The sequence below is a fragment of the Doryrhamphus excisus genome, linkage group LG3 (genome assembly GCF_037039965.1).
Source record: "Doryrhamphus excisus strain RoL-2023G ecotype Guam linkage group LG3, RoL_Dexc_Guam_v1.1, whole genome shotgun sequence".
NCBI lineage: Eukaryota > Metazoa > Chordata > Actinopteri > Syngnathiformes > Syngnathidae > Doryrhamphus > Doryrhamphus excisus.
In genome coordinates this window covers 15,392,795-15,415,174 of record NC_136359.1, presented here as the reverse complement: position 1 = coordinate 15,415,174, position 22,380 = coordinate 15,392,795, and the positions used below count along the sequence as shown (strand labels likewise).

General features: G+C 38.0%; 4 protein-coding genes across 5 annotated transcripts; all 4 read left to right on the top strand.

Moving 5' to 3' along the window:
• The first annotated feature begins 130 nt into the window (after nucleotides 1-130).
• On the top strand, nucleotides 131-1,368 carry LOC131127750 (arrestin domain-containing protein 3-like). The gene is made up of 5 exons (XM_058069950.2): nucleotides 131-169; nucleotides 268-412; nucleotides 500-596; nucleotides 819-1,075; nucleotides 1,153-1,368. Exons 1-5 carry the CDS (start codon nucleotides 138-140, stop codon nucleotides 1,273-1,275), a joined length of 654 nt encoding a protein of 217 aa, XP_057925933.2. The 5' UTR covers nucleotides 131-137; the 3' UTR covers nucleotides 1,276-1,368.
• A 2,491-nt stretch (nucleotides 1,369-3,859) lies between these two features.
• Nucleotides 3,860-9,209, top strand: LOC131128726 (arrestin domain-containing protein 3-like). Its single transcript, XM_058071836.2, has 7 exons — nucleotides 3,860-4,173; nucleotides 6,284-6,328; nucleotides 6,420-6,480; nucleotides 6,585-6,735; nucleotides 7,138-7,234; nucleotides 7,318-7,574; nucleotides 8,369-9,209. The coding sequence occupies exons 1-7, from the start codon at nucleotides 3,912-3,914 to the stop codon at nucleotides 8,621-8,623; spliced, it is 1,128 nt and encodes a 375-aa protein (XP_057927819.2). The 5' UTR covers nucleotides 3,860-3,911; the 3' UTR covers nucleotides 8,624-9,209.
• An 812-nt stretch (nucleotides 9,210-10,021) lies between these two features.
• Nucleotides 10,022-13,891, top strand: LOC131128249 (arrestin domain-containing protein 3-like). Of its 2 annotated transcripts, none has more exons than XM_058070917.2 (6): nucleotides 10,022-10,367; nucleotides 10,456-10,531; nucleotides 10,612-10,759; nucleotides 10,866-10,959; nucleotides 12,044-12,300; nucleotides 12,911-13,891. In XM_058070917.2, exons 1-6 carry the CDS (start codon nucleotides 10,133-10,135, stop codon nucleotides 13,106-13,108), a joined length of 1,008 nt encoding a protein of 335 aa, XP_057926900.2. In that variant the 5' UTR covers nucleotides 10,022-10,132; the 3' UTR covers nucleotides 13,109-13,891. The 2 variants fall into 2 exon arrangements, with proteins under 2 accessions (XP_057926900.2, XP_057926899.2); XM_058070916.2 differs by having other exon boundaries at nucleotides 10,453-10,531.
• A 776-nt stretch (nucleotides 13,892-14,667) lies between these two features.
• Nucleotides 14,668-17,880, top strand: LOC131128258 (arrestin domain-containing protein 3-like). The gene is made up of 6 exons (XM_058070937.2): nucleotides 14,668-14,988; nucleotides 15,106-15,166; nucleotides 15,243-15,390; nucleotides 15,456-15,552; nucleotides 16,373-16,629; nucleotides 16,920-17,880. The coding sequence occupies exons 1-6, from the start codon at nucleotides 14,742-14,744 to the stop codon at nucleotides 17,166-17,168; spliced, it is 1,059 nt and encodes a 352-aa protein (XP_057926920.2). The 5' UTR covers nucleotides 14,668-14,741; the 3' UTR covers nucleotides 17,169-17,880.
• Nucleotides 17,881-22,380: the final 4,500 nt, after the last annotated feature.

Here is a 22,380-nt window from a genome sequence, read left to right as displayed (position 1 = left end):
AGTTCTCATCTTGTCCAAAAAATGCTAGCTATGTAGGCATGCAATGTTTAAAATGCCATAAGTAAGGGTATGTTACACACTTGGCAGTTTAACCTTTCCATTTTACAGGTAATAATAATGTCACTCAAGGTTGCCACATGTACCCCTTCACCTTTCAAATCCCCCAACAGTGAGTTAAAACCAGATGTTTGGAATAATATCAACTTTGTACGATGCAAATATGCTGCTATTGGCTTTCACTCATAAAGTGTGTTTGACATCCTGTAGAGACCTGCCGTCTTCATTCAAGGACTCGTCGGGAAAAATCAAGTACACTTTGGAGGCAAACCTGAGTAGGTCGATGAGAGTGGACAGCAAAGCCAAGACTCATTTTACAGTCGTCCATAAAGGAAGCTGTGACCTGACCTTGATGGTAGCCATCCTACAAAACACAAATACACATTATCATAGCTTTTAAATGATGACATAAGCACTGTAAAACTTATTTAATCCACGTCAGGTTCCACAGCGCGACATCATTGATAAGAAAATGAACCTCTTTTCTTCAGGCTCAGTCAGCATGGAAGTGACTATTGACAAAAGCTGCTTCTTCCAAGGTACTTTGCAATCATATGTTGCTCAAAGTCCCATTTGACGTTTTATGGTCTTAGGATAAGGTATCAACTGTAGGTTGCCACGGTCGCTATAATGAGTTGAACAATACAAACAAAACACTCCGTACACACATCCACACCTTCAAGTCAAATAACTAGTGCCTACTTTGTTTGTTTCTGACTTGTATGAAGTGCATACTAAGATGTTTTCTAATTGTTTTGCAGGGGAAGACATGAAGGTGGTGGCCTATATTCAGAATAGGTCTTCTCAAAGTGTCAGGCCAAAGTATTGTTTGTATAAAAAGTGCAGTTATTTTGCAAAAAGCAAAAGACGAGTTGAAACCAAAAACATCCTAAAAGAGGTGGGCGACTCCATCCCACCTTTTACTGGTCACAATGTCATAAGATTCATCACCATACCTCTCACTACATGTGAATCCATCTTGAACTGCAATATCATCAAAGCAGAATACCGGCTGAAGGTGTGTATGACAGGTTTACAACATACTGTATACGTTTCAATGATCCTGGTCAGAACTGACTTTCCATCCCATTGCAGGTATACCTCGATGTCAAGTATGCTTCTGACCCAGAGATCAAGTTCCCAGTTGTTATTGTACCAGCTTGGCAGGGATCTGATGAGGAGCAGTTGCCCACAAATCCTGAATTTGAAGAAAATTAAAAAATGGGTGCCACATACTTCATACAGGAGCCAACAGCCTCACTTCCTAGATTTTAGAATCAAAGCTAATAATCGTGCTAGTAATCGTGCCAATTGGATATGTCCTTTTATTTACTGTTTTTGATTGCTGTGAAAAAACAATAATAAAATTTGTCTTGGCCAGAATTTATTTAATTCTGTCAGATTCCTTATGCCGCAACGTCAGTTTCCTTTGACCTATCTCCTTAAAAAAACGCCCTAAACTGTCCAAGGACAAAGTCCTTTTTTATCCTTCCTTACCTGTCATAATTGATTGATTGTTGTACTCTTATCAAAGTAATACAAAAGCATTAGAATGATAACTATTACTAACAGTGCTCAAAGCAACAGGCAAGGTCAGGGTCAAGAAAATTTTTACCTCAATTTTGTATATCTTTCTAAAGCCTCTTGGCGACTAATTTTTTTCAAGTGTAGTTGGAGACTTTTCTGGTATTTGGAGAGTTAGCTGCCAAGAGGCTTTTACAATGTGTCACAAGCGGTCAGTGCACAGTCAGCTTCCGTGGCACACTACCTGTTTGTCCCAAAGTCACCACCTCAAGGACTAGCGTGTCATGGGCGCCACCACATAGCTGTAGTGTGTTTGGCATTAGAAATAATTTTGCTGGTTTTATTTTTGCAATAACTTGCTTCAGACGAGCTTTGACGATGGTTTTCCGGAGCAGCAGGTTGCCGACCGCTGTCCGAGGTCAGTTCAGGTCAAGCCTTTAATTTGGCCGAGAGGTGTAAATACCTCTGTGCTGTGCATATTGACACATGGCCATTACTGTCTTTGCAAGAACCTTTTGAGACATTAGGGGTTCCTTATGTTGTGGCTTTGTGTGCCTACATGGTCAATGGTCAAAGTCAATGGTTATTTGGTTTATTACCAACATGCCCAACACAGTTACAATGGAAGTTACATGTTTACACTTGTACAGTTCCACATGTCTGAAAAGAAGTAGGAATAAGCAAAGCGGAAATCCCTGTTCATTTGTTCATTTCCTGTGTAGGACTTGTCCACATATTACATTTGTTTCCATAGACACAATAATAAGAAGGTGTGATAGTAAGACTAAATCTTCTGTGTGTCACTGGCTCAAGAACAAAAAAATACAAGAACATAACCAATGGGTACAACAGTGTTTTAAGTGCTTTAAGAGAACAGATGTACCACATAAATGCTCACATTTGTCATAATTAGAAGTTAAATGTTATAAAAACTGTAAATGATGGTTTTGTTGCGCAAAGGCACAACTAGTGACTAAGACTGGTGCATGTGCAGATCACAAAATTAATCCTTTGAAACCGAAAGGATTTAAAAAAAGATGCTATACTAGTTGCTATATTCCTGTTGAACCAGTGCTTTTTCAAACATTGCTTTTGTACCTTATCTACCCTTTTGTTTCGTGCTTGTGGGGCGTAGCATAAATTGTCATACCAGGAAGGGCAGGATATAATGCTTACAACTATTGAAGGTGAAGCTTGAAGGTGAATGGCCTCTAAACCACTGCAACTTTATTATAAGTATTGTTTGTGGATAACTTATTCCGTAATGGCAGAAGAAATAGAAAACATGTAATAAATAAAGGAGCAATAATAGACAATACAGAAATATATTTCATTTCATTTTCTGCCGCTTATCCTCACGAGGGTCACAAGGGTGCTGGAGCCTATCCCAGCTGTCTTCGGGCGAGAGGCGGGGACTGGTGGCCAGCCAATCACACGGCACATATAGACAAACAACCATTCACACTCACATTCATACCTATGGACAATTTGGAGTTGCCAATTAACCTAGCATGTTTTTGGAATGTGGGAGGAAACCGGAGTACCCGGAGGAAACACACACATGCACGGGTAGAACATGCAAACTCCACACAGAGATGGCCGAGGGTGGAATTGAACTCCAGTCTCCTAGCTGTGAAGCCTGTGCACTAACCACTCGACCGCCGTGCAGCCCAGAGAAATATGTAATGTACAAAATATATGACATACAATATCTTCATTCATTCATTCATTTTCTACCGCTTATCCTCACGAGGGTTGCAAGGGGTGCTGGAGCCTATCCCAGCTAATATGTGATACTTATATAATACAGCAAAAAACTGACAGCTTTGTGTAATGATATGTCAAACCGTCAGTGTCAGTAAATAAAGAATGAATGGTATTAATTAAACAAACAGACACAAATTAATTCAGGATAAATTTGATCAGGAACTGTGATGTACAATTAAAGAATAATACATAAATTAATGAATTCCAAATGTAATCAGACACTGTAGTGCTCGGAGTCCAGCTTTTGTGTACTCAGGAAACACTTGTAGTGTTTCTGGCTTCATCGAGTTCCTTGCTCAAACCATTCCACAGTTTACTGTGTTGTGCATGCATACATATGTTTTGTCTATTTCGTTTTTCTCCTCTCTTTATAAAGTAGGTACATGTTATAGATGGGGGTTTAATATTTTAATAAAGTAACCGAACCGTCCAGTAATGAACAGCGACGGCCAAGAGCAAGCTGGTAGACAGCAAATTGAGACACACCCATTGCGGAAGTCGATCCGTCGATCCTTATCGAGACCCGCGGGAGTCTTGGGGATAGAGAGTGGACTAGTTTCACCATGTCGAGCACAATAAAGAGCCTTAAAGTTACTTACAACGAGAACGGGGATCGTAATACGTTTACTGGTGGTGACAACCTGACTGGAAATGTCACTCTGGAAGTCAGCAAGGATTGCGAAGTGGAGTACCTCTACGTGAAATTTAAGGGGAAAGCCGAGGTGTTGTGGACCGAGAGGCACGGTAAAACTACCGTCACGTACCACTCAAAAGACAAGTACTTCAGCATTAGACATTACTTTATTCGAGACAAAAACAACTCAGGTGAGTTTTTTCTTTTCTTTTTTTGCATGCATCCACGCCTGTTCATCATTCTCAATTTACTCCACTTAACGGAAATCCTGAAGGTTATTTTTAAACTACGAGATGTCGCCTTGCCTTATGTTACTTTACTGTTAGAAAGTTAGAAATATTTCCACAGATTCGAACTTCCTGTTAATGACCCCCAAGCGAATGTTTGTTACACAACAAACGATTATTTTTTTTTTCAACTGTCCTAACGCAGATAACGAGCTGCAACCTATTTTTTGTCCGTCACAGCCACTTTTGCCAACTGTTCAGTAAGAAGATTATCTATTGGCTGTCCTCGAAGTAGATAGCGTCATCGTCTATTTTGCATATTATTTGCATATGATGTTGTAAAATGCTGTTGGAAAAAACACAACCCCCGAGGAGAGGAAAAAACAATGATTAAAAACGCCCTACTTACCTTTAGAATTGTTTGTTAATTTAAAATTGGCCATAATTTCATGAAAATAAAATGTTGGCAATTGAGAACTTAGCATTAGCACAATTGAACAGTGAATAACATTATGCTAACATGACTGTGTGGTTCATGAGTAGTACCCTCTTCTGGTGAGTATATGTAATGGTAATGGTTTCATTTTATTTGAACATGCATCAAGTTATAATGGAATCCATCACATAGTCAATTCACAGTTCCACATGTCCAAAAGGGTAGAAAGAAGCAAAGCTTATTAAATCCTACCCCTCCATTTGTTACTTTTACAATCTGTAACTGTAACATTTGTTCACTTCCTGCCTTCCTGGTATGTATTTTTTAAACCAAATACAGAAGTATAAAGTGATGTAACCATATAGTGACATAATGGTGATGTCTTTACAACCGCAATGATATTGACCATAGATATAATCATAGTAAAATATTAAAATATATATTAACCGTAGCAAAGTAGTGATATATAACAAATAAACACACCATGACTTGTATTTTGCAACTGCATGCGTTGTTTCTTGAATTCGCTCCTCCTTGTGCATTGTTTGAGTTCCTTACTCAATGCGTAATAGTTGTAATAGCAACTGAGAACATAGAAATACAGTAGGCTTAAAATTACCTACATTTTCCTGAAGCATTGTAAGCTAATCCACTTAATTTTATTCATAAAGAGTACCAATAGACTAACAATAAAATACAAACACACCACATCAAAAATGTTGATAATAGTATTTCCAAATTATAATACTTGAACTGTAATTTTATAGACACATAGTCTATCAAATGTAAAAATGTCTTTCCATGGGAAGTGTCATCACAAAAGCAAATAGTTTAATGTTGCCTATATACACAATTGATACAAAAAAGAGAATCATGTTTCTATGTTTTCAATGGATTTAAAAACATTCTTGCCTTCACTTTGAAATCACTTTGATGGGAATGAATTCCATGAGCTTTGTAATAGAGTTGCTGTTTGCCTGGCAAGCTGTGCACTGGGAAACCTAATGATCATGACATATTGTGCATACGATTCCATAGTAATTACATGCGGTTTCAATTTAGAGTTGACTTACCCACTTATGGATGTCCACCGACAACCCTGGCCAATAAAACCTTTTAGAGATTACATCTCTGGTTTTAGTTTGGTCACAGTGTGCCCCAGTAGGACTTGCATGAATGTCGACAAATATGTCGTTGGCCACATTAGTCCCACAGACTACTTTAGTTTTTATGGCTTTTGAAGAACACGTGTAAGCTCTGCTCCATTCTACTTTCATTGCTTCAGATGTTTTCAATAATTTCAGATATAACCATATATACCATATGATACAACCATCCCCTTCCATGTGAGGGCTTCATTTCACACACAAGTCCAACCTGTGTGTGGCGCCATCTTGTGGTTTAGGCTTGTCATTCATATATCTGACCTTTCAACTGATTTGTTTGTTTCTTTCTGCTTTTTACTGATTTCGGATTCGCCACAGCGGTGATGAAAAAGGAGAGATGAAAAAAATCTTAGGAGCTCAGGAACTTTTTAGAAGGGCTCAATCAACTGTAAAATAGACATGGTGACTGATGACTGTCACAACTATCACAAAGATTTTGGTCACTTTGAAATGTTCCATTTGTTCTCCTTAGGGGATGATGATCAGTCACTACTGAAAAACCATAATGGAGAAACATGTAAGTATGAAAGACCAGGTCGATTTTCATTTGTAATGTAACAGTTGGACTTCTTAAATTTATATACTGTGTTGTGTGTCTTTGCTTTTAGACAGTAATGTACTTCCTGTTGGAATTCATGTCTACCCCTTCAGCTTTCAGTTCCCTTTGCAGTAAGTCCACTTGTATAGAAACAGATCAAAAAGCTTAATGCACTTATTTGGTCTTCATATGAAAGCCATGAACTAATGTCCTCTGCTGTTTTGATGCTCATTAGGGACATGCCGTCGTCCTTCAAAGGTTCTGCTGGTAAAGTTGTGTACCTGTTGGAAACCAAGCTGAGCAGATCGATGAGGTTTAGCACAACGGATACTATCAAGATCCCCTATGTGACACAATGTGCGCCAAACATTATGCACGAACTAATGGTAGGTGATGAGTTCCATTGAAATGTCATTTAAATGAACAACACATCTATGGGTGAGTGTTATTAAAGGAATGATTTCTCTTAAGTAAGTGTTGTTAAGTTGGAAGTTTATTGAGCAATGTGCGATGGTATGGTTTGGACAATGGTATGTTTTTACTTTCTCTGCCAAACCACACAGGCTTAAGGGGTGTACTGCAAGGCAAGTTGTACCGGTTAACGCATTCTGTTGAGTCTAAAGCCAGGCTTGCCTGTACTACACCAAAAACCTACACCAGAGGTGTCAAATTCATTTGAGCTTAGGGGCCGCATGGAGGAAATATAAATACGTTGCTGGGATTGGGAGTTTGGGATTATAAAAGTGTATAAACATGCCTTTGTTTATTGGATTGTTTTTCTCTCATAGGCACCGCAGCATGAGTGTAAAGATAAAAAAATGAGTCTGTTCAACTCAGGAACTGTCGCCATGGATGTCAATCTTGAAAAAACAGGCTTCTTCCAAGGTGATAGTCCCTCCAGTAACTTCCACTCACACTACCCCTACTTTGTCTGGCATGTACATGCTGAATCATGCTCTGTGTTACAGGAGAGGGCTTAAAGATTGTGGCATTCATTCAGAACAACTCTTCTCGTGAAATCAAACCCAAGTACTGCATCTACAGAAAGCACAGCTTCTTTGCGAGAGGGAAGAGAAGGCTTGATACCAAAGATCTCATTAAAGAGGTTGGAGAGCCTCTTGCTCCATCTACCAATCAAACGGTTACAAGAGTCATCACAATCCCCCATGATGTGGACCCTTCCATCCTGAACTGTAGCATCCTTAAGGCAGAGTACAGACTTAGGGTAAGTATGTTCTTTTTTTATGTTCTTTGTTCTTGAACAAATAATTATTATAATATTCAATTTATTAAACAATCACAGTATACTGTATGTAATATACACAAACTGTATGATGACCAACGATATACTTCAGTATGCGTCTTTTCTCATATCTCTTTAGTATTAAAACGCTTGTTCATGTGTAATTTTATCTGTATTAACAATATTGTGATTACAGTGTGCTTGTATAGAAAGCCCACAGCAAAATTAAATTTTTATGAGCAAGTCAAACTTTGTCTCAACCACTGTGACAAAATCAAGGAAATTATTTTAATTGTATTATTTAACAAAAAAATTATAAAGAAATTACTAGGGCTGTGAAATGATTAAACATTTTAATCAGATTAATCACAGTTTTTAACCACAGGTTAGAGATAAACTTGTTATTTTGGACAGCCCAACAAATGACAAATAATATTTTAGTTTAACACACATAATTAAAAAAAAACAACCAGAATAACGAATCACAGATCTGCTGTTTACAAACCACGCTAAAAGGATTATTAAAACATATAATCTAATTTATTCCAATATGTTTACATCCAATTCTTGATGATACTCTAAATAAGTGGTTCACTCCAACACACACAGCCCATACAGCATTCATTTGACTATCACATACTAAAAAGTCCAATTTATAGTGTACTTGGTTTTGATCATACAATAATGAAAACTTTTTTCTGACACTGTTTATAGCCACTGCACTGACCTTAAGTAGGTTGTATTCATATTTCTCACTGCAGCTATATTTCCCATAGGTTTACCTGGATGTAAAATATGCTTCAGACCCAGAGATCAAATTTCCTATAACCATCCTTCCAGCCCCTCAAGTGTCTGCAATGGCACCAAGCCTGCCTGTTGCTTCTGCTGGATTTGAATTTGGAGCCTTCGGAAGCCAAAACCCTCCAATGTGGAGCACTGTGCCACCATCACAACCTTTCAATCCCCCTCCTCCCTATGAAGCTCATGGAACATACCCTTCTTTGACAGATTTTGGTGGTAAATACCAATGATTTTATTCTCCAGACGCTTGTACACCAAGGGTCTGATCAGCTAAGATTCCAATGAGCAAGCACTGGATTGCATGGCTAAAGAAAAAAATTACACATACTGCGTGTTGTGGTTGATGTACTTTGATTGCTAGCACAGCTTTAACAGTTGCAAAAGTGGTGTGGACCAGCCTATTTAAATGACGATTTGGCTTGTGCAACTGGTTGAGTTTTAGGAGAGCAGAGTGGCCACAAAATAAGTTTTTGGTCGAAGATGCAAATAAACACCGGTGAACTCCAGCAGAGACATACCATCATAAAATATTTCTATATTGGTGTATTTTGTCATTTAATATGTATGTTTTACACAACAATATATTAGAAGAATATAGAAGAACAAATGTATCACTGTGCATCTCGGGGGAGATGGGAGACTTGTATAATTTGCTCTTGATGCTATAAAGCAAGTACCGATCGGAGCACCCCTAATATATTGTATGTACAGGGTGTTTGAAAAGTAACTCACTACTTCTAATTTCATTCAGAACTACAATTCCTACAAGAAATGAACATGAGAAGAATGTATTGTATGGAGTTTTATTTAAAATTCGATTTAAAACCATTGATTTTATCAAATATGTGACCTATATATCTTCATTGTAACAATCCTAGCTTGTATTATTTGGTCCAGTTAAGATTTCTGATTATATGTTTGCAAAGTGACTTTCAAGTTGGTTGCTTAACTAGATGATTTGCCTAAGTAGTGTATATACCATTTTTATATTTTAGACGTTTGTAAGCGCGGCACGGCGGTCTAGTGGTTAGCGCGCAGACCTCACAGCTAGGAGACCAGGGTTCAATTCCACCCTCGGGCATCTCTGTGTGGAGTTTGCATGTTCTCCCTGTGCATGCGTGGGTTTTCTCCAGTTACCATTTCAAAACATGCTAGGTATGGCCATAGGTATGAATGTGAGTGTGAATGGTTGTTTGTCTATATGTGCCCTGTGATTGGCTGGCGACCAGTCCAGGGTGTACCCCGCCTCTTGCCCGAAGACAGCTGGGATAGGCTCCAGCACCCCCGCGACCCTCGTGAGGATAAGCGGTAGAAAATGAATGAATGAACGTTTGTAAGCAATTATGCGTGGAACTACATTTCAATCAATGATCACAGAGTACTGAATTAGTACACTGATTTGTCCTTGTCCTACATTATATTTCAGTGCCCTATTTCATAAATAAAGAGTAACTATACAATAGACTATCGAATTGGAGTGTGTTTCTTTGTTTTTCTTTATTTTTGCTTCACCCGCCCCCTTGCTCACCGTAAACCAGTAGTGGACATGCATTACAAAATGGGAGTGGCACCAACATTTTAGTTGACGGAAAACATTTCATTTAAAATGTGACAAAACCTGACTAACCCGCAGCCTGTCATCTGATCATGTGACTAAAAGGAATAAGCCCGTATGTAGTTCATGCAGGCCACAGTTTCTTTCTAAATGTTAGCTTAACATTGTAGGATTCTTGTGGAACATGACCATCAGTCATTTTTCAATTGAATACGATGCCATTAATCATCAGAACACCTTCACAAATGGAGATACCATCAAAGGAAGAATCATTGTGGTGGCGTCAAAAGAAACTAAAATCCAATCACTGACTTTGATTGCGAAAGGAAAAGGAGAAGCCCATTCTTCTGACGAAGAGAGCACTTTCAGTGTTTATGAGAAATATTACACCATTAGACAGGAGATCCTGGGACAAAATGGTAATGTATCATTTTATCAGTTTTTATTGTTCTTCGAGGCACTTCCTCCATGTGATTACTACAATGTAACATAATGAAATTAAAGCAGACTTTCATGAAGCCAGAGTGGGATCAATTGCTCAAGGAAGAAACGCATTTCCTTTTTCATTCAAGATACCTGACAGGTATTTGGTTATTTTTGTGTTGACTTGACTAGACATGACTGTTGCGCATATCATTTATATGTTTTTTTTTTTCTCTACAGAGATATGCCGTCATCAATCAAATGCCGTTTATGTAGAATTGTTCATAAGCTGAAGGCAGAGCTTAAGCAGTCTAAGAAGTTGCCGAAAAAAGCTGACACATACTTCACATTTGTCTCCAAACCAGCTGTGGCTATACCTGGCCTTATGGTGGGAACTGTTTTATGTTTCAAATGAAATTGACAAAAATGAAAGTTATTTTTTGAAAAACAATACTAAAACCGCATGAATTTTGAAAAGCAATTTGTTCCTTCAGACACCTCAACATGGTTGCAAGCAAACGAGTGTTAACTTTGGCTCAGGAACAGTTTTCATGGATGTCCACACAGACAAAATGGGATACAAGCAAGGTAATCATGTATGCATATTGCTTTGTTATACATTTGCTTTCAAATGTGATTAACATAATTTGGGTTCACGTCGATTAGATTATGTAGTTGTGTTGCAACATTTAACCATTTCACAACTATGCAACCTATGAAATTATAACATAAACAGGAGCTGTTTTAAGTACTGCCAATTCTGGCATATTTGCCACACCCACACGGTGAATTGTGGCTTGCAAAATTGTGGCTTGGTCTGTGAGGACCATGTAGCTCTTTCATAGCCAAATATGAGCTATGAAATAACTCACGGCAAGTTTGTCAGCCCTTTGGAAAATGCAGGTTATTACTCAATATAACAGTCTGACCGATCTTACAACGAACACTGAAATCATCACACAACAACTTAACACTCAAAATGTATATATGAAATATAGAAGTACCAATATGAGTTTAAAATTAAAAAATATTATTTTTTCCCATAATGCATATTGTCCCAGCCAAGCCTTTCATTGTTTATTCCTGCCGTGGCACTGCAATGATATTAGCCTCCCTCTGGGCTCCTCTGGTGGAGAGTGGTAGCATTGCAGCACCCCGGCAGCAATAACCAATGAAAGGCTTTCCTGGGACTAAAGGTAAATGCATCATGTGAAAAAGTTTTTTTTATTTTTTATTTTAAATCTGTTTTCTTTTTGTATACTTAGATACCTTTTGAGTATTAAGTTGCTGTGTGATGAGTTTAGCATTCTTTGTATGATGACACCATGAGTCCAACTATAATAACTTCCTGCAGTTTGCATTCAGTTGACAAGCTTGTCATGAGTTCACTTAGAGCTTGTGATTGGCCAAAAAAGAGCTGCCATTTCCTCATTGGTTTGGTGACTCTCAATATTGAAAGAAATACTTCATTTTTACATTTATTCATAGGAACATCCACATGATGTTTTGCAAAACCAATGCAATACATTAAATAATACATAAATGAAACATACGCTACTTTTCAGTCTGCCTGGACACATTCTTCTCACACAGATTTAAATGAATTAAGCCACTGGGCTTTTTTAACGATCTATATAAATGTACCTAAACTGAAGCATGCCTCTTCTTATAGGAGAGACTCTCCATATCCGAGTTGAAATTCACAACCAGTCAACTCGTTTAGTGACACCAACAGTGATGTTCTTTTTGAAGGAGACCTCCTTTGGAAATGGATACCAAAGTGTAGTTGAAAAAAAGCTCCTTCAAATGGAGGCCCAGCCTGTGGCTTCTGGTAGCACGGAGTCTGTCATCAAGAGGATCCCCATCCCCAGAAGACTACCACCCTCCATGCTGAACTGCTGCATGTTCACGTTGGAGTACAAGCTCAAGGTAAACTAGACAAGGTTGCAACTAACAATTATTTTAACTTGATTATTCTGAAGCTTATTTTGATTAATTTTGTAATCACTTGGGTCCTACATAGACCAAATCCATATAAACCAAAAATGAACATTTAGTGCTTTCGTTCAGAAGATATTCAAATTTTAAAATAAAAAATGATTAGTCGAATACCAAAATAGGTTATGCTTCATTACTGAGTTAATACGTTTGCTTGTTTGTCATTGTTTATATAAAACAATGTTGCACTAATCTAAACAGATTAGCAAACCTATGTTGTCATTGCAATACACAATGAGGCTGGCAGCTCTGTTACAAACTTTATTTGAGCCATACAACTGAATAAAAAATGTAGTTATATTTCTATACATTAAAACGACAGCATAGGCCTATTGCATCTCCAATGATAGGATTCTGTTTCCAGCTTTTCTTGCAGGCTTGTGTGGCTACTAAGCAGAGTTGATCAGACTCAATCATAAAAGCCCTCAAGCTAATTAAAACATGTGACTTGAGTACTATTATTAATGCACAACTTAACTCTAAAATGTATAAAATCAACAACAAAGTCAATGATTAAATAATATTTTGTGCTTGGAAACAGGTCTTTCTGGATATCAAATACAAAGTAGATGAGGGGGTCACAATTCCAATAGTTGTCCTACCTGGCATTCGAGAACAACCAACTCCTGCAGCATTTGAAGGTGAAGCATCATGGAACCCCAACCACCCAACCTGGAGCAGTACTCCTGAGTCTTTGGAGCCCCCACCATCCTATGATGCATTGTACCCATCCAAATAATGGCTCTGCAATGTAAGTGGACTGTAAAGAAAAACACACCAGTAGAAACTTTTGACCCTGTTTCCCTATGATGCTTTGTCTTGTGTGTCATTATTCCTTTAGATTATAGCTCTTGGTTTATTCTCCTGGGTTTAACATAACTACTCGCAATATTGTAGCTGAAGCATACCTAAGCTGAGCACTTTCATTGCAGCTACTGCCATCTTGTGGAGTTCATCAAAACTGCATAAGGACGTTGCCTATAGCCACAACTGTTGTATTGACCTGGTGCAAAAAAAAACAAAAAAAAAAACGGCTGGTATTTGCTTTGACTTTAGGAGACTTGGTGGGGAGTTGACTTGAGCATTTATGGTATGCTTAATACGTTGTATGTTTGATTGTACTTTACCATACTTCTTCCCTAATTTGGGTCAATGCACTTTACAAAAACAAATAAGATAATGATCATGTGCTCGTAGCACACAAACAGATTGTTAGATCCCCACATCATGTTTGTTATGGCAGTAGCCAACTATAGGTTGCAAACTTCTTTCTTCTCAAACATTTTATAAGTAAAGGGACGGGGTGAGCCAAAACAGAAGTAAGAAAAAAAAACCTGGGATACAGTAATCCTTCCTTTATCACAGTCAATTAGTTACAAACCAACCAACGGAACAAGTGAATTTCTTAGAAGTAGGCTTCCTTTTTTTATAATTGCAATATTTTTGTAGTTATGCCATAGAAAACCTGTTTATGTTCTCCTAAATAGTTTTTTTAAAACATTATTAGAGACTTGAAACACCCACATAGAAGTATTGAACCCACAACCTTGAAGATACCACTCTACCACTTGAGCCAGGGCATCTCTCATAATAAAACTTGTGCTTGTCTGTGTTCCATTGCTAGTAGGGGAGCAGAATTGATGGCGGACAGGAAGTGATGTTGGGAGTTCAGAGTTATTATTTTTACTGTGATGTTATTATTGTGCCTGTTGTGAGATAATTGAAACCTGCAATAAAAGCCTGCTGTTCTGGCAATCGAGTCTCATGCTTGTCTCACAAAACAATTACTGACGCCTAGAGACCAAAGTAGATGCTTGAAAAAAGCTTAATTTACTGAAACAAATACATACAATTTGCTTAAATGTAACATATATTTGAAAAAATGAGTGAAGCCACAAAGTTGGAATCACGATGTGGCAAGGGACAAGTGTATGCCAGTTTTTGTCAATTGTGCCATAATATAAGTTTAGTTCATCAAATCAATCAAAATCAGTATGAGGGCAACCATATTATGGAACCACAAACCTTAACAGGTAATTTCTCGGTTTATTTGTAACGGTGTCTCCTGTTATAATAAACATGGTAATTGACCTATTGAAAAAGTATTTTCTGTGATAAAAAGATAATCTAGTGCTTTATAACACTTTACTTTTCATTCCCTTGTGTCCAATTCGTGTCGTAGTAGAAAACTACTTTGTTATTCCTTTTGTATTGTATAGAGACGTAGAGGTGTCACAGACGAGAAAAACAAGTTTTACAAAGTCTACGTGCTCCATTCCACCTTTTCATACCGTCTCTCTCTCTGAGCTCAAGCAGTCATTTTCTGCTTGGATTTACTGCACACTTTCATAATTCACTTTTCTTTTGAGAAAATGACCATTAAACATTTCTCCATTGACTATGATTCAATCAATAGCCAAAATATCTTCACAAATGGAGACACCATGAATGGAAGAATTATTTTGGAGATCTCCAAAGAAACTACAATCCAATCACTAACTTTTATTGGAAAAGGAAAGGCAAAGGTTCGCTGGCAGGAACATTATGGACAACATGATCATCGTTACTACTGGTCTGATGAAAAATATTATGATGTCAAGCAATATATCTTGCGAGATGGTAATGTATCATCTTATCATATATTTATTATTTTTAGACATTGTGCTCAGTACAATTTTGGATAATTGAATTTTATTATGATGAAGCGCTAATTACTTTAACATTTCACTCTTCCAGGTGATCAAATAATCACCAAAGGAAGACATGTGTTCCCTTTTACCTTCAAGATACCTGACAGGTGAACAGTTATTGCAGTTTACATTATTATGCTAAATGTTGCTTTCAGGTCATTAACATGTTTTTGTACATGACAGAAATATGCCATCATCATTCAATTCAGGGATCGGCCAAATTACTCATAAGGTTAATGCAGAGCTCAAACAATCGATGAGGTTCACAAAAAGAGCTAAAGCCCACTTCACTTTTGTCTCCAAAGCAGACATGGGGATACCTGGACTTATGGTGAGAAATCCAGGGCAGATTTTCATGAATGTAGTCCTTATTACAGATTGGCATGCTTTTTTCAGGAACCTCAACACGATTGCACTGATAAAAGTCTCAGTGTCTTTGGCTCTGGAACAATTTCAATGGATGTTCACACAAACAGAATGGGATACCAGCAAGGTAATGATATACTGTATTTGAAATACCAGAGTTTTATAGGGTTAGAGTGAGTGTTAGTGATGATTGAAGCCCATACATTGAGTACACCCTCTTAGCCACACACTAGTGGTGGGCGGGTCGATCCAACTATCGGTAATATCGATCCCAATGTTGGATACCAATGTAAAAAGATACTTAAAGGGGACCTATTATGTTCATTTTTCTGCACTTTGTATTGATTTGTGGACAGAAAGCTTTCTAGATCTTCCAGAATCTACACCTATTTCATCTGTATTTCCTTGGCTTTCTGTTTTAATTTATTCCACCCACGGGCTGCCTCTGGGATCGATACCAAATCTAGCAGAATCACACACCACAACTACAGGCGGAACTCACTTCCATGACCGCCTTCAAAATGAAAGTGCCATTTTCCCCATGTCTGCGTAAACAAGAGTGTCATAAAAAATATCTCATATATGCATCTGGAATTGCATGGGTGACTACATATTCCTTAATCACAAGCACAGACAGTTTGACAGTTTGTTGAAGATTTTGTAGCAATGTGTGCAGAGCCTGACTTCGCAGAATATAAATTATATCGTGATACATCCCAAAAAATATTGTAATATACATATGCTAAGGTCCATATCGCCCAACCCTACATGAAAGACGAGGTACACTGTCACTAACTGACATGGCTGGTTAAGGACACAAGGTCAGAGTCATTTTTCCTATTCCACTGTACCAGAGCAGAGCATACTTTTGCTGTTGCACATTGATCATGTACAGGGCTCACAATAGCATTTTGTGTTCAGAAACCAACAGCACTCTTCTTTTGCAGGAGACAATCTCCAACTCAAAGTTGAAATTCACAACCAGTCATCTCGTGCTGTGAAGCCCAAATTCATACTCTACGAACGGCAGAATTTCTTTGCCCAGGGTCACAGGAGACAAAACACAACGAAGATCCTTAAGGAGAAAGTAAAGACCATTGAGGCACATAGCCAAGAAACTGTGAAGAAGACGATCACCATACCCAGAGAGCTTCCATCCTCCATTCTGAATTGCTCTATCATCAAGCGGGAATACAGGCTGAAGGTAAACCACAGAAGTTTCCTCCCACATTCCAAAAACATGTTATGATAATTGTCGACTCCAAATTGTCCATAGGTATGAATGTGAGTGTGAATGGTTGTTTGTCTATATGTGCCCTGTGATTGGCTGGCGACCAGTCCAGGGTGTACCCCGCCTCTCGCCCAAAGACAGCTGGGATAGGCTCCAGCATGCCCGCGACCCTCGTGAGGATAAGCGGTATAGAAAATGGATGAATGGATGGACTATAAATTGTGATTGTTATGTTGTAATCCAACAAAGTTCGGTTTTCACAGATCTCTCTGGATATCAAGTACTCGGTGGACCCAGAGATCAAGCTTCCAATTGTTGTCCTACCTGCCTTTGAGGTTCCTGGCATAAAACAACCACCTGGTCCTGATGTTTTTGGATTTGAGACATTTACAAACTCAAACCAACCAACATGGAGCCAAGCACACCAGCATCAAGCAGCACCCCAACCACTGGAGCCCCCTCCACCATATGCAGCACACGCAGCATACTCATCCTCGCGTAGTCATTACTAAATTGGACACTTACTATAAATCGCATTCCAATGTGTTTCCATCGCAATTAAACACAATGTACCTAGAATGGCAAAGAAACTACCTAGAAACACAAAGAAACTAAAACAATAGTTCCCAAAATGTTTAAAATTAAAAAAAACACAGGTGAGATAAGTTTTTGTTATTTTAGAACACATAAAAACTAGTACTTTCAACATTGCTTAATCACAATTACCTAAAAATGTAATCCAATACTTCTCTACAAGAGAGGAGAAATATGAGCCATAGCACTTCAGTATGTGGAATCAAACTATGGAATGGATTGAGTAAGGACCTCAAGCAATGCACAACGATGAGCCAATTCAAGAAACAATACAAGCAGTTGATGTTTGCTAAATACAAGGATGAAGAGTCTTGAACCAGTCATGATGTGCTATACATATCACTATATTGACACTTACTATGGTACACATTATGGCATTGTATGGTCATATCACCTTGTACTTCCGTATGAGGTGCATTATTATATAAAAAAAAAACTAAACTGTATTATGGAAAGCAGGAAGTGAACAAATGTAACAGTTACTGACTGTAAAAGTACCAGATGCATGGGTAGGATTTAATAAGCTTTGCTTCTTCCTACTCCTTTTGGACATGTGGAACTGTGAACTGATTATGTGATGCACTCAATTGTAATCTGATGCATGTTCAAATGAAATAAAACCATTACCATTACCATTACATTCATTGATAGGGGTAGGTTCCAGCATGTCCACGACCCTCTTGAGGATAAGCAGTACAGAAAATGGATGTATGGATGTTATGTATGTAGACATTTTTTTTTTCATTACCCTGCCTCCCGACCACAAGTCACTGGTAAAGTTACTAGTTAAGTGTATACTAGTTTGGGGAGGGGGGGATTCTTTCATACATTTTGTTGATGGTTAAACTAATTTGTGGTAGCTTAACATATGCTAAACATACTGTATTTAAAAAAATACACTGTCATCTTAGCTTTTGTGTTACCTGTGGGAACCTGTGCTTCGCTACTGGTCAGCAGTCTCGTGAAGTTTTTTATAAAGGAGTATAAACCATCGCATTCAAATTTTTATTACGTGACTGTAAATGTCGTAATCCTGATTGTGTGGCCAAACCTGAAGCTCCATTGTTCCATTGAAGGAAAAAGCAGCCCAGATCATGATGGCGCCCCCTCACTATGCTGTGGAGAAAAAAAAAATTGTGGGATCACCTTGTCATGCCAGTAGCGTTGGAAGACTGTCAAGGTTGCATTTTTTACTATCAGAGAATAAAATGTTCTTGTACCTCATGTTTGGTGCTCTCATGCAAATTCCAAACTGGCAATTTTGTGGCGTTGTTCTTAAAACTCTGCTACCACAGATGCCATCTGATGGTTATTGGATTGCACTCAGCACCAGTAACAACCTTCATTTGGGCCGAGGACCTTGATGACCAGCCAACAGGATGCTCCGACTCAGGGCCATTTTACCTTGGGATCTTTTAAGAACTTTAAAATGTCTTATTGTGCCCAACATTAGCAGCAATGACCAGATGCGGAACGCCTTGCTTATATAGCACAACAATCCCGTCCCTTTCCATAAGAGGAAGCTTTTTTTGCCTTCAAGAGACAGTGGGAATATGTGACAAAAAACATTTAATCCTCATTTTTGCTAAGATTTTGGCTTTCAAAGGAAAACATTTTTAAAGATTAACTTTTAAAAGTCTTGATCAGCTAATGAACTGCCTGTTTCAGTTTGATGGTTGTTTTGTCTCATTCTAATTTCTTTTAAGTTCTATTTTGAATCTCCTTAAGAGCCAAAAGTACAAAATCAAATTGGAGAACTCAAACCAACCTGGACGTACTTGCTTGTATATACAGTATATATAGTGGTGGTCTGGGCGTCAATACAAGTACCCCTCCAAGCCCCCCTTTTCCCCACCTCAACACACTTCAACTTTTTCCAACTACAGAAAGATGTTCAATCTCCCATTTAATTGCTTTTGACTCAAGTCCACATTTACACAATTAGAAGTCTCATTCAAGAAAAGAAAAGAACAGCCGTTAGTCTATAGCCACCAAGTAATGTTAGCTTATTTCATTCATTCATTTCATTCAGGCGGGGTACACCCTGGACTGGTCGCCAGCCAATCACAGGGCACATATAGACAATTTTAACGGATTTTAACAGGCACACTCTCTCCTCAGCGGGATCCCGCGCCGTCTCCGTCAATGCACGTCTCCACAAATTCGCCCAATCCATTCAACAGTGGCATTTTTTATGTTTTATCATGAACATTATAACAAATGAACAAAAAACCATGAGCTCACATACCTGTGCGAACAAAATAAAATCAGTACAGCAGCTCGTCCGGATTTTAACAGGCACACTCTAAAAGAAAGACGAGAAACATGCAGAGTGCATGAGAAACCCCGGCACATGCTCTTCTCTTAGCCTAGCTTAACCTCGGTAAGCTAGTTATTTTTTCAGCTCTGTTACGTTCTCAGCCCCCTCTTACTGTTTACTGCCCGCTCCTATAGCGTCTATATTTGAGAAGCACTGTCCTGAGACACACTAATGCGGTGTAGAAAATCCTTAAACTCCTCTCCTTTAACTTTGAATTGAGAACCCTTGTATTTATTGTTCATTATCATCAGCTGTCATCTCACTCATATTTAATGAATGAACCAGCTCAGAGGAGGATGGAGGAAGATGTGCAAGAGAGCAGGAAATCAGGTACAATACGGGAGATTATGGTAATGTTCACTGTGAAGTTCGCAAGGAATGACATCCACTCTGGATTGTAAATTGTGCATTTTTGTCAAAATATTTACTCTCGTATTCAAAATGTTATAGATAATGACATTAAATAAAACAATGTACTTTGTTTATTCAAACTTCCTATTGTTAATCATTTATTCCTATCTTCTTGCTTTCATTACATTTTGATGTTATGGTGTGGATGAATTATGGAGAAAGGGTATAATTAAATACCTTTTTCCTCTTTCTACTCCTTTTCAGAAATGTTACGCAAATTTTACCACATGATTAATATTCCATAATGCAACTTGATGTCTGAAACCAATAAACCAGTTTTTTACTCAGTAAGTCTTTTCAATGGAATGACATACCGAAGAAAATGTCATAGGATATTGGACTGATCGCCAGCCAATCACAGGGCACATATAGACAATATAAACAACCATTCACACTCACATTCATACCTATGGACAATTTGGAGTCGCAAATTAACGTGTTTTTGGAATGTGGGAGTAAACCGGAGTACGCGAAGAAAACCCACGCATGCACGAGGAGAATACAGAGATGGCCGAGGGTGGAGTTAATGTTGCTGCATTTCAAGTTGGGCCTCTTTTGAAACTTTCCATTGGGATGACGTACCAAAGTCACATACCAAAATAATGTCACTGATAACGGAGGTATGAAACACACACACAGACAAACAGGTTTAAGGAACCTGAGCACTGCAGCTGTTCACTCCACGAGACAATCTCCAGGAGGTTTCACTTTTTCTCTATTTTCAAAATGACTATCAAACAATTTTTAATTGAATATGATGACATCAATGGTCAAAACAGCTTCAGCAATGGAGATACCATCAATGGAAGAATTGTTGTGGAGGTCTTAAAAAAAACTAAACTCAAATCACTCACTTTTATTGCAAAAGGAAAAGAAAAATTTCGTTTGATGATACACCGTGTAACGCTGGGCTATTCTTCGGAAACTTCCTATCCATCCGAGGAGATATTTTATCGGGTCGAAGAAGACATCTTAAAAAATGGTAATGTAGCCTTTTTTTGAGATTTTTGAGGCAATGTTTACTTTTCAAGTAGATAGATATTAACTGACTTTTAAGCAAGTTAAAAGAACATATAAAAATATCACATAACTCCTTTTGTTATTTGCATTTCATTTAAAATGCAGGTTGCTGTCATAAAGTAACATAAAGTACATGTTTTTACAGGTCTCTCTGACGGGTACAAACGCAAAGCTCAAATTTCCAATATTTGTCCTACCCAAGATTGCTGCCGCACTACAACTACAAATGGAACATGCTGCTATGTTTGTATTCCCTGGGTATAACAACCCAAACCAGCAACTCCACGGTCCCACTATGGACATGTCTTCTCATGTCAAAGCAATTTAAAAAGGCACCTTTAAAAAGATGCTTAAATGGGACCTGAGAGGCTTTTTCCACTTTTCTGACCTAAAAATGTAGATAGAATGTTGTATTCTTGTGTTAAACGATGCCAAAAAGCACATGTTGAATAGAACAAATATATTAGCAATTGATGAGAAAATGAAGACAGGATAGGAATTAATTAGTTCTGCTTTGATTGTGAATTGTGATATGTGCTGTATATCAAAGAAAAATATACGTATGTTCAAATAAAATCAAACCAATACTTAAAGGGATGAAAACGCTTCCTTGCATGGAAATACCGTGGAACATATATACAACAGTTGCTCCACCAACTACCTGGAACTATGTTCCTCATCACCAAAATCTGACCACAACTGGGCTCACGGGACAAAGTAGGGGGTAAATCATAGTTGATGCACTACACCGCTGATGGGGATGCCACACAATTTCATGTTAAAAAATTCAAACCATCTCTTTAAGACTTTGATCATGATTTTTGTTGATGTTGATGATGTTTAAATTATGATTGATGAATCTTTGAAAGTTGTTAAGCTTACAAGCAACATTAATGACCACCAGAGTATGGACCTTAGGGGTTTCATGGCGACTAAAACTGCTTATTTTCTTGTAGCCCATCCCAGCCTTGTACAGAGCTACAATTTTATCTCTAATGTCCTTACACAGCTCTTTGGCCTTGGCCATTGTGGAGAGGTTGCAGTTTGTTTGTGCGTGTGTACAGGTGTCTTTTATACAGGTAACAAGTTCAAACAGGTGCAGTTAATTCAGGTAATCAGTGGAGAACAGAACTTCTTAAAAAAGAACCAACAAGTCTATGAGAGCCGAACGTTTTACCGGTTGGTAGGTGATCAAATACTTATTTCATGCAATTAAATGCAAATGTATGTATACGCTTAACCCATCAAATTAGAAAAACAGCATACCTCCACAACCCTAGTGAGGAAAAGTGTCATAGAAAATGGATAGAAATTAGGAAAAGTGTACAATTACTATATATTACTATGTACATAGACTACCGTTTTTGAATGACAAACAT